The following is a 12,683-nucleotide window of genomic DNA, read 5'->3' on the forward strand; positions in this document are numbered from 1 at the left end:
CACTGTTTGTCTTTTTTTCACTATTTTCTGACATTTTACAGACCCCAAACTAATCAATTAACCAAGAAAATAATGAAAAAATGAATCAATAATTAAAATAAACTTAAGTTGCAGCCTTAGATGAAGAGTATTGTATCTTTCCCCAGAAGATAAGATCTGAAAACTAACACTTATTCTCATTATATTGATTAATCCGCTGATTAAAAAGAAAAATAGCAATAATCCACATTTGCTTCCACTTGATTTTTTACAGCGGGATTCTCTGGTTTCTGTTTTTAGAGCCGATTAAACAAACAAACAAACAAACATCAACTTTCTAGACAAAATAAATAAACTTAACCTTAACCCAACACTGACTGAAATACAGGACAAAAGTTATTTAGTTTATTATCACCAGTTTCTTGAACTACAAAAAGTGTAGATTAAAGTGAATTAAACAAACACCAAATATCAGAGTCCAGAGCTTTCATGACAGTGCAGAAACTTGATCGTGTCTCTTTGTTCTGTCCTTTGAAGTATTTAATAATAACTTTAATAATAACTATAATAACTTAATACCAACTTTATGTGTATCGCAGCTTTCAAAACACTAAATCAATTTGAGCCTCATGTTGACTGAACTCCAGAGATTCACACGTCCGAGTCAACACCCGCCCATCATCCACATAATCCTCTGGGAGCGACTCCTCCGATTCCTAAAATAAAAAACACACAGTCACGGTGAGAAGGCATAAAAATCTCCCAGAAACCCAGAAACCCTTCTGCTATATGAGGTAATTGGTTTCTGCAGTAAATAAATACCTGAGCTAGTCTCGGTTAGAGTTCAAATCACATGAGTTTATTTCCACATGTTGCTGTTGCTGTTTCCACCGAGGTAGAAGGAGACTGAATCAGATGATGTGATAAAAAAAAGGAAATAATTAGTACAGTGTGATTTAAAACCTTGTGTAATGATAGAGGAATCACAAGGGACACAAATATGGAAACTTAGGGTCAGTTCAAGGGGTCTAAAAGTCTGAAAGGTCACTTACTTCCACTTTATCTGAGTATTTCCATGTGATGCTACTTTATATTTTCCACTCCACTACATTTATTTAACAGCTTTAGTTACTTTTCAAATGAAGATTTGACACAATGGATAATATAACAAGCTTTTAAAATACAACACATTGTTAAAGATGAAACCAGTGAGGAACAACACATTATTTAGGAGTCACATGTCAGATGTCTATGAGTTGTTAACAGCTCCACCAAATAGAGATTTTTCCCTCTAAACTTCTCACATGGTTTCATTTCAATAAATGTTCAAATGATCCAATATTTCAGCAAAAATCAAAGATTAGAGAAAAAATCCAACAACTGAAAACACATTAGTGAATCAGAACTTAGTTTTTTCTTCTTTCCTCTCCCATTAATCATCTCATGACCCCTCACATTTATCTGCTGACCCTTTGGAGGGGCCCCACCCCTAGGTTGGGAACCACTGGACTAAACTAGCTAACTGTATATAAAGTAGTGTAAACTAGCTCCACCTCCAGCAGCTACAACAGTAACATGCTGCTCTAACACTGATGCTTCACTATTAATAATCTAATAATGTCATATATAATAATATATCAGTCAGAGGACCAAACCACTACTTTTACTGTAATACTGCATACTACATCACTCATAATACTGCAGTACTTTTACTGTAATACTGCATACTACATCACTCATAATACTGCAGTACTTTTACTGTAATACTGCATACTACATCACTCATAATACTGCAGTACTTTTACTGTAATGCTGCATACTACATCACTCATAATACTGCAGTACTTTTACTGTAATACTGCATACTACATCACTCATAATACTGCAGTACTTTTACTGTAATACTGCATACTACGTCACTCATAATACTGCAGTACTTTTACTGTAATACTGCATACTACATCGCTCTTAATACTGCAGTACTTTTACTGTAATACTGCATACTACATCACTCTTAATACTGTAATACTGCATACTACATCACTCTTAATACTGCAGTAATTTTACTGTAATACTGCATACTACATCACTCATAATACTGCAGTACTTTTATTGTAATACTGCATACTACATCGCTCATAATACTGCAGTACTTTTACTGTAATACTGCATACTACATCGCTCATAATACTGCAGTACTTTTACTGTAATACTGCATACTACATCACTCATAATACTGCAGTACTTTTACTGTAATACTGCATACTACATCACTCATAATACTGCAGTACTTTTACTGTAATACTGCATACTACATCACTCATAATACTGCATTACTTTTACTGTAATAATAATAATACCCCCTCCTCTCCTTTAGGGGGCAGTAGAGTAAATATTGGGCAGGTTTAGTGACCTGGAAATGGTTTTACAGCCTCATGCGTTCACAGTTGAAGTAAAGCAGCTTCAACAACATTAATAAAACTCTGAACTGTTTTTTTCTGGGTTTATTTTGTCCAGCATGTCTTCAAAAAGCAGAGATAACGAGGATAACTTAGAGGGACAGTCTGCAGTGAAGGAGGAGCTCAACAGAAAGGTAACAATATAAACAAACACACTAATATCAGCTGTTTTATGTACAATTATGTTATATGTGTAAATATAGTGACTCTGTTAGCAGCTATTTTTTCTCATCTGTATCTATTTTTAATAAGGAAAAGAAAGAAAATGCACCTAATGTTAGCCCCACACACATAAACTCAAAATACACACTTTAACACATATAAACACACGTATATCAGATTATAGATCATCTTTACAGACATTTTATAGACTTATATTAATTCTCTGGAGACTTAATTTAACCCTAATTTTAACAACTGACTCCCTAAATAATGTGCTGTTCCCCACTGGTTTCATCTTTAACAATGTGTTGTATTATAAAAGCTTGTTATATTATCCATTGTGTCAAATCTTCATCTGTAAAGTAACTAAAGCTGTTAAATAAATATAGTGGAGTAGAAAGTACAATATGTCCCTTTTTGAAATGTATGTTTACATTTTGTCAGATCAGTGAAATATTTTGTGTTTCTGACTCTCAGATCAAGGAGCAGAAAGTTGTTGTGGATGAACTCTCCAACCTGAAGAAGAACAGAGTGAGTTAAAGCCATTTTAAGCTAGTTTAACATTGTATAGTAAAGTAGTATATGGAAAAATGAATGAAATGAAAACATGTAAGCTTTGTAAAAAAACAGAAGGTCCTGAGTGTCGTCTAAGCAATGTTTTGTCTATAGACCAGTAGACTAAATTCTGTATATTGTAGATGTGTTGGGTCCGCCCATATTTGGGCATGGCTCAACCTGTGGCATTATCTGTGTTGGTTAAAGTCTATCCCGGGGGAGAGAAACTTCAGAATTGAAGGGAGCATCAGAACATAACGTGTACTGATCATTCATTCACTTCTCCTCGATCAAGTAAATAAACCTTTTCAATGCAAGACATCCTGGACTCCTGTCTGCTCTCTCCATTGACGTATGGGCTGCATAATTAAAATCACTAACAATAGAGACAATTATACTACAAGTAATGCATCTGGCAAATATTTTCATATATTCTCAAACAAGCCAGCAGTTGTTTTTTTCTTCTCCCCTTCACTTTTTTTTAAAACAGGACTTTGTGTACTTTTGTGTGCATTAATGTACATTTTGTGTTTATTTTTGTTACAGAAAGTTTACATCCAGCAGAGGAACAGCAACATCTTCTTCTTGGCAGACAGAGGTCAGGCGTTGGGTTCAAGTAAAAGTGAGTTTGGGAGCTGAAACGTCGAGTAAATTAAAGGATGAGTCTGTGATTTCAACTGTGAAGCACTTTGAACTACATTAACAACGTTTGATTGATTATAACTGATGTTCTTCTCTGTGTGTCTGCAGAGGAACTGGACAACATGAAAAAGGAGCTTCAGGACATTTAAAAGCTTGAACGATGTGCGGCATCTTCTGTCTGCTGAGTCTGTCGGCGGCTCCGTCCGAACGCGACCGAACTGTTCACGAACATTTAAAAAGACGAGGACCCGACTCCAGCAGAGATGTCACCGTTTCAAGTCCAAACCTCCGCTGTCAGTGTTTATTCTCCGCTCACGTCCTTCACATGAGAGGCCGTCTCACCCAGCAGCCGCTCCAGGACGGACTCGGGAACCTGCTGGCGTGGAACGGGGAAGTTTTCGGAGGTCTTCCTCTAACGCCTGAAGACAACGACACCTCTGTTGTTTCAGAGCGGCTCTCCTCTTGTATCGACCCCTCAGATGTTTTATCAGTCCTCTCCTCTTTACGGGGGCCGTGGGCCTTCGTCTACTACCAGAAGGATGGAGACTTCCTCTGGTTCGGCAGGGACTTCTTCGGCCGGCGGAGTTTATTGTGGAGATTTGACGCAGAGTTCGACGCTTTGACTTTGACTTCTGTTGCGGCGCAGACGTCTGAAGCTGTTAACTCTGCGTGGCGTGAAGTCCCAGCAGCTGGCGTGTTCAGGATCGATCTGAAAGCTTTTACAGAAACAAGAGCTTTGACTTTTGAGGTTTATCCTTGGGCTCACACAGGAGATGATGTCTTATCTAGCTGCAGTGAAACATCAGTCCCTATTGGCTGCACTGCTGTCATCAACCAATCGGGTCTTTTTCTCACCTCGCCCGTCTCCCGTCTCAACACGTCCCTCCCAAAATCGACAAATGAGACAGAAACTTGCTCGAACTCACATTTATCTGTTGAAGATCTGCAGCAGCTGCTAGAAGGCAAAGAGAAAGACGATGAAGTGAGCGCTCTCATCGATGTTCTGAGCGAGGCGGTGAGGCGGCGGGTTCAGTTTCTGCCTTTTAGGGAGAAAGAAGAAGAAGAAGAAGACTCGCCTCCTACTCCTGAGCGAGCGACTGTTGCCGTGCTTTTCTCAGGAGGCATCGATTCGATGATCCTGGCCGCTCTAGCCGACCGTCACATACCTGCTCACCAGCCGATAGACCTCCTCAATGTAGCGTTTAAACTTCAGGAGCCGAAGAAGCAGAAAGAGTCTGTGAAGAAACCCAAAAAGCACAAAAATAAACCCTCAAATTCAAACACAGACCGAGCAGCTGACTCGAAAACATTCAACCCCTTCGACGTTCCCGACAGAATAACCGGGAAAGCCGGGCTCAAAGAGTTAAGAGACTTGAATCCTGACAGGAAGTGGAACTTTGTGGAAGTCAACGTGACGCAGGAGGAGCTGCAGAAAATGAGGCGGGAGCGCGTTTGTCACTTGGTTCACCCGCTGGAGACGGTGCTAGACGACAGCATCGGGTGTGCTGTGTGGTTCGCAGCGAGAGGGACGGGGGTCATCATGAAGGAAGAGGAAAAGGAGGAGGAGGAAGAGAGGAGCTTCATGTCGACAGCGAAGGTGAAGCACAAATACCAGATTTTGAACATACTGTTCATATTCTGACTTATAATGACACCAATTCACAATAATAATTTCCCCCATCAGTCATTAACAAATGTTTGATTAATCTTCTGTAAATGGAGAAAAAAAAGATATTTACAATTACTGTGTTATGGTCCAGGAGAACATTTTACAGAATATGAAGAATACGACATGTTTGAATGCTGATTTTTGAACCTTTTAAAAACAAATAAAAACAGGTTAAATTTGTACTTTTCTATATATAAAAATGTGTATCATCTGCACAAAAATGTATATTTGGACTAAATCCACAGTCCTCCTTCTGTGCAAAAAAAAGTATTTAAAAGTTGATCTGAAGCTAAAATGAAGCTTCAGTTTTGTCCAAATGAGTCAAACCAAGTTTCAACGTTAGTCTTTTTGTTACTATACTTCCACCACAGCTCAAATGAGTCAAATCAAGTATATATCTAACAAAGTTAGTTAGGTTTTTTTAGTATGTTTCCCACTTTGTTCCCTTGTTGAGGTACAGTGGAGGAATATTACCAAAAAAAGGGAAATTTGGACAAAAAAGGGAAACATGTCTACATGATTTGACTAAATTGGACGGCTGAAGCCTCATATTATATTAATAGTTAATCTGAAGCTAATATGAAGCTTCAGCTTTGTCCAAATGAGTCAAATCTTCATCTTTTATGTTTCAATGTTACAGTGTTTTTAGTACCAAAGTCTTTTTGTTACTATACTTCCACCACAGTTCAACAGGGAAACACTAAGAGGGAATTTGATGCTAAAAACACTGTAAATGTGTCAGATATCACTTGATATGACTAACTCACACTGATGAAGCTGAATAGAAGCTTCACATCTACTTTTTAAGATGTTTCTCAGCTCTAACAGTCTCTCTTATTTAACGCCTGCAGGTTATTTTGACGGGAATCGGAGCGGACGAGCAGCTGGCCGGTTACTCCAGACACAGAGTTCGCTTTAAGACGTCTGGACACGAGGGACTGATCCAGGAACTGGTCATGGAGCTGGGCCGGATCTCCTCCAGGAACCTCGGCAGAGATGACCGAGTGATAGGCGACCACGGGAAGGAAGCGAGGTGGGTGTGGTGCATGTTACAGATTTGGATTTAAGGGTAATTTAAAAGGTCCTGAATGTGTTTATATCCATCACAAGTCAACAGAGACAACAGTGGTGACTTTGAATATGTTTATTTAGTAATAAAACATGACAGATATTAGGTTTTCTTAACAATTAAAACAGGGAAAATCAACAATTGTTCTTCTACATGATCATTTACTGCAGTCATTTTTTCAGTGTTAATATTCAGTATGTAGTTTGATATCAAAATGATTCAAGGTATATAAATCAGGGGTGTTGAACTCATTTTAGTTCAGGGGCCACATGCAGTCACAATTTGATCTCGAGTGGGCCGTACCAGTAATATCATTGCATAATAATGTTAAATAAGTATGAGATAGGAAAAGATTTATGTCACTTTAAATGTTGAGACTTAAATATCCCTTCCAGACATAAAAAGTATTACCTCGTAAAAAGAAAAATGTAAATACATCTGTTCATTCTTCCTTATTAAGACTTATGATCTGTGAATGGGTCAATGACGAGATGCAGCCCAGTGTCAATGAGTGTAACCAGTATTTATTTTATTATTCTGATTTATATACAGGAAAATAAATGTGAACTAAAATGTGGAATAATTATAATCCACTTTTAGCAATGCAACACTGTTTTTTAAAACTAATTTTACATAATTTGCGTCAAATTTTTTAGGAAAGTGATTGTTTTTAGGATATGTATGTCTAAAATTTTAATGTAGAAACACTTCTTTTCATTTGATGTTTTGAAATGAAGTAATTATTTGTATACATCCACTTAAATACAATGTAGGTGGATAAAATATTTAATATTGATCATTTTTAGTGGTTACACCATTTGACATTTTCAGCATTCAGTCTTACTTTTGGTTAAAAATGGTGCAAATGTCATTTCAAATGATATAAAACCAACAAAAATACTAAATGTACATTTTAACAAACCTGATGCTGCTTTTAAACTATTTTTGGATTTATCATCTTGTCAACTCTTATTTATTACTGACCTGAATATGAAACGTTTAACTGTTACACATAAACTCTGAGTCTGGAGGCTTCAGATTTCCACATCACATTTGTTTAAGCTGCATTTTTAAACCAGGATTATCCTCAAAAACTAGCTGTGACGTCACAAAACCTGCTCATAGTTACACATTTTAAACAACTTAAAGATTTAAGGCACCAAACGGCTTTTAAAGTGTCAAAATCTGCAACTCTGTGAAGCTCAAACATTAAACTGAAGGACCAAAGAAGAAAAGACACATTTTCTAGAGTGGAAGAAATATCATTTATAAAGTAAATATAATTCACGTCAGGATCAGCAGCATTTATTTAAAAACCTCTTCATCCTATCAGACATCAGGACTGTGGAGACATGCTCAGACTCTTCTTCATGATTCTTCTGGATCATACAAACTGTTGACTGCAGAATATTTAGGAGTAATCAGGATGTTTGTGCATGTTTAAAATGTTCAGAGTTCAGCATGTATCTCTCTCGTATGTGCAGGTTTCCGTACTTGGACGAGGACGTGGTGAACTACTTGAACGCTCTTCCCGTGTGGGAGAAAGCCGACCTGTCGCTGCCTCGAGGCGTCGGAGAGAAACTCCTCCTCAGACTGACGGCTAAGCGGCTCGGCCTCGGCCCGTCCGCCGTGCTGCCCAAGAGAGCCATGCAGTTCGGCTCCCGCATCGCAAAGATGGAGGACGGCCACGAAAAGGCGTCGGATAAATGCTCCAGACTCCTCACTGGGTAGACTGGGATCACTGGTTGTAATTAAAAAGAGTATAAAAATCATTTAAATAGAAAATATTCATAATTAAAGTCCATTCAAGTTCATGTTTTGGATGATTTTTGAAACGTTTTGCATCATAAAAATAAAGTTTGTGTTCATCTTGTTTCCTCTACATCATGTACGAGTCTTTGTGTTGCAGTTTCTCTCTGAAGTAAAGGTCACACTCGGTGTAAGACGGCAGGTTTCCAACGTCAAAGCGACCGGAGATCTGATGCACGTGAACTGGTTTCCTGCAAAGAAAAAAACAAACATTAATTTATAAAGAAATGCAGATGTAATGATTTTAAATATGTGATAGTTTTAGCTGAGTATCAAAGTAAATTTAGAGGCAGATACTGGAGTTATAATCACAGTTTTTGTCTTATAAAAGCAGATTATTGATTATTCTGAGTATAAAACGTTAACTCAGCAGATCCTGCAGACGTTACCTTGGAATGAGCCAAGACACAAAGTTTCCCGGAGCATCTTTCTCTTCAATAGGAGCTTCCTGTTGGATGAAAACATTAGTTATATTAGTTAAATTATAAAGTATGTTTTAACTCCTGTTTATGTGGCAGCTCTGATTTTTATGTTTTACCTTCTTTTCCTGGAGGAAAGTTTCCAGAAGAGGAAGACTGCTCTTAGAAAACACGTAGAAACAAGGACACTGAAACAAAGAAACACATAAAACAACAGGAATGATTAATTAGAGTCGTCTAATTAAAGAGATTTACAGCTGCAACAATCAGTCAACATTTTGATAAATGAATAATCATTTCAGTCTTTGTTTTAAGCCAATAGATTAAGAAAAATTCTGGTTGCAGCTTTTTAAATGTGATGATTTTGTGTCCACATGACAGTAAACTGAGTCTGAAAAACTAAACAAACAACAATAAATATGATATAAGCTCTAAAGCTTTCTGCACTGTGGGGACAAAATCCTTTTATTTGCCTTCTTCCACCAAGACTTACTTAATATATATCTTATGTGTCTTATGTGAAAAGTGTCACATTACTGACAGGCTTAATGAAGTGTGAAGTGAACTTACGGCTCTTCTGGACGTCGTCTCGGACGGTCGAGGTTTCTCCTTCATACAGAGCACCCGAAGATCTTCGTCTACCTCCAAGATCCCGTATTTATGAGTTTCTGAACAAATAAAAACACGATCAACAAAATAAACTGTGAGCATGAGGCAGGTTTAGTGTTTTAAGGTGATAATCTCTCCCTTCAGTAAATAGTTTCCATCAGGTGAGACACATCGAGCCTTTATTAACCTGAACAGTGATGTTGGAGTCTGAGTACGGCTGTGACTAATGATTATTCTCTCCATTAATTAATATAAATATAAAATGACAGAAACTTGTCATAATCTTCTAAAACCTGAGGTGATGTCTCCATTTCTGTTTTTTTATTCAACCAGCAGCCAAAACAACTTAAAAATATTCAGTTTACTAACAAAGAAAACAGCAAATACTCAAAGATGAGAAGCTGGAAGCAGGAAATTGTTTGATTTTCAAAATAGTTGCTGATTATTTTTCTATTCATTAATGAATGAATGAATCGTTGCAGGTCTCGTTCTGAGCATGCACACAAACACTCACCGTCGTCTCTGCACTGATACGACAGCAGCAGACAGTTTTCTTCACATTTCTTCTGCAGGTCATAAAATCTCTCTTTAACTTCACTGAGGCTGAAATCTTCTTTGAATAGTGTGTCGCTGCAGAGGAATGAATGAATAAATGCATGAATTATTATTTTAATTATTGTCTCACACTGCAACATTAAAACAGTCGACATGGTATTAAATCACACACAGTAATAAGACACATAAATAACTTCTGGTGACTGAAATCACTGACGAATTTCATTTAGTTTTCTACATTAAAATGACAAAGTTGATCCTGTCTTTTAACATATATAATATATTACATGACGTCCTGTTTAAAAATGTAATATTAAGAAGCCACACAGATATATATATATTTTTTTTGTCAGATTATATTTCCCATTATTTTTAGTATTAAACTCATTTTTGAAGTTGAATTTTTTTTGACGTATTTCTAATTCCTTTTAACTCATTTTTCTTCAAACAGATGAAAAACAAAATCTTCAATCAAACCAATACTAACTTTTTAATGCTTCCTCACATCCTGCTTCTTAAGGTTTTCATACAATCATATAAAGTCATTTTTCAAACAAAAAAAAATTGGCTAGTTTAAAGCTCTAAAATGTGAGATTGTGTTGCTTTTCTTGATCATTAATTACTGTGAATTTAATATTTTGGAGTTTTGGACAAATTAAGACGTTTACTGACATGATTGTGCTCTAAGATATTTAGGATATGTTTTTCACAGTTTTATCGACCAAATTGAGAAAATGATCAGCAGATTTATTGATAGTAAAAATAATTAGTTGCAGCTTTATTCCACAGGCTTTCCATCCCATCTCTCTCCTGCCACAGTATCAATACTATAAGTTCAGTAAACTCACCCTCCAATAACTATGACATGGTCCTCGATCTCAAAGTGCTTCACTGCGAGCTGCAGACAGGCCACAGCGCCAAGACGCTCCTGCAGGGACGAGAATATTAATATCAGCTGCATTTAAAGGTTTAATCAATACAAAACAATTATGAACTGAAATACTCCAGAAGGAAACAAGGAAAACAGGAAATGTAGAACGTTATTTACGTCGTTGCTTCTCGTTTGATCGCTGAGAATCTCCACATTGGAGAAATGTGCTGCCCACTCTTCAAACGCTGTCTGGTAGAGAGCGTTGGTCTGAGATCAGAAGAACATAATGATTCATTTATTCTCAGTTCATGTTAGACATCAAGAAAGATCTGGAAACATTTGAGACATTAGCTGCAAACATATATCTATAAAATATATTAATGTGATCATATTTATACACACATTTAACTGTCTTCTATATGTTCAACTCAGGAATGATGCAAATCTCTATCAGTAAAGTAACGCGTAACTAATGTGGTGGAATAAAGTACTTCAAAGTTGTACATAAGAGCAGTACTTGAGTGAATTTACTTTGTTATTTTCCATTACTCACTAAACTGCAGTAGTGGAAGAAGTATTCAGGTCCTTTATTTAAGTAAAAGTACCAATACAGCAATGTAAAAATACTTCATTACAAATAAAAGTACTGCATGAAAAATCCTACATAATTAAAAGTACATAAGTATTATGAGTGATGTAGTATTTAGTATTACAGTAAAAATACTGCAGTATTATGAGTGATGTAGTATTTAGTATTGCAGTAAAAGTACTGCAGTATTATGAGTGATGTAGTATGTAGTATTACAGTAAAAGTACTGCAGTATTATGAGTGATGTAGTATGCAGTATTACAGTAAAATTACTGCAGTATTATGAGTGATGTAGTATGCAGTATTACAGTAAAAGTACTGCAGTATTATGAGTGATGTAGTATGTAGTATTACAGTAAAAGTACTGCAGTATTATGAGTGATGTAGTATGCAGTATTACAGTAAAAGTACTGCAGTATTATGAGTGATGTAGTATGCAGTATTACAGTAAAAGTACTGCAGTATTATGAGTGATGTAGTATGCAGTATTACAGTAAAAGTACTGCAGTATTATGAGTGATGTAGTATGTAGTATTACAGTAAAAGTACTGCAGTATTATGAGTGATGTAGTATGTAGTATTAAAGTAAAATTACTGCAGTATTATGAGTGATGTAGTTAAAGTATTAAAGTATTATCTCAAACTTAAATACTTACTTATATTTCTTAATTAAACATACTTTCTACCTCTCACTACACTGATTGGACTACTCACCACCACATAGATCTTGTGCACACAGCCGGACCGGGTCAGAGCTTGAACCCAGTGTGAGATCAGCTGGCAGCGTCCGACAGGCAGCAGCGGCTTAGCGACGCCGACCAGGTGAGCGAATCTCCCGCTGCGATCCTCCAGCACGTCCCGCTGCAGCCTGGTGCCATAACCAGCAGCCAGGATCACTGCTATCATTATAAACTCAGAGGGATTTATTACTACTGCAAACTGGAAACACAGAGGTAATGGTAAAAGTTGCTACCAGCAGGAGACACGCAGAGCCAAAGTGCAGGTTAGGAAATGTTAGTTTGGTGTATTCTCGCGAGACTTGCCGTACAAGTCAGTAGGAAAAGTCTGATATCGCGAGATCTAGCTTCGGACTAATAGAGCTTCCGGGAGCACTTTTGTTATTGAAAAAGAAATTACAAAATAAAAGCAGAAATAAATAATTAAAAACAAATAAATAAAATAAAAATAAAAAATTTAAATTGAAGACATAAATTGGAAAAGAGTTTGGCTTCTGCCTCATAAATATAACTTTACCATAAACAAAGCCAAAGTAATACACTTCAAAATCCTACATAT

At 36.7% G+C, this 12,683-nt stretch overlaps 3 protein-coding genes across 3 annotated transcripts; 2 read left to right on the top strand and 1 right to left on the bottom strand.

Annotated features, from left to right (window-relative positions):
- Window positions 1–2,445: 2,445 nt before the first annotated feature.
- On the top strand, window positions 2,446–4,043 carry LOC133992841 (ASNSD1 upstream open reading frame protein-like). Its single transcript, XM_062431601.1, has 4 exons — window positions 2,446–2,572; window positions 3,078–3,131; window positions 3,702–3,777; window positions 3,906–4,043. The coding sequence occupies exons 1-4, from the start codon at window positions 2,498–2,500 to the stop codon at window positions 3,944–3,946; spliced, it is 246 nt and encodes an 81-aa protein (XP_062287585.1). The 5' UTR covers window positions 2,446–2,497; the 3' UTR covers window positions 3,947–4,043.
- asnsd1 (asparagine synthetase domain containing 1) lies at window positions 3,958–8,409 on the top strand. Its single transcript, XM_062431599.1, has 3 exons — window positions 3,958–5,394; window positions 6,318–6,499; window positions 8,020–8,409. The coding sequence occupies exons 1-3, from the start codon at window positions 3,958–3,960 to the stop codon at window positions 8,264–8,266; spliced, it is 1,866 nt and encodes a 621-aa protein (XP_062287583.1). The 3' UTR covers window positions 8,267–8,409.
- Window positions 8,274–12,368, bottom strand: zgc:136439 (uncharacterized protein LOC678627 homolog). The gene is made up of 8 exons (XM_062431600.1): window positions 12,102–12,368; window positions 10,976–11,065; window positions 10,776–10,855; window positions 9,887–10,002; window positions 9,334–9,431; window positions 8,883–8,951; window positions 8,734–8,792; window positions 8,274–8,535 (listed from the first exon to the last, which is right to left on the bottom strand). The coding sequence occupies exons 1-8, from the start codon at window positions 12,291–12,293 to the stop codon at window positions 8,415–8,417; spliced, it is 825 nt and encodes a 274-aa protein (XP_062287584.1). The 5' UTR covers window positions 12,294–12,368; the 3' UTR covers window positions 8,274–8,414.
- Window positions 12,369–12,683: the final 315 nt, after the last annotated feature.

This window comes from Scomber scombrus, chromosome 13, assembly GCF_963691925.1.
Source record: "Scomber scombrus chromosome 13, fScoSco1.1, whole genome shotgun sequence".
Classification (NCBI taxonomy): Eukaryota; Metazoa; Chordata; class Actinopteri; order Scombriformes; family Scombridae; genus Scomber; species Scomber scombrus.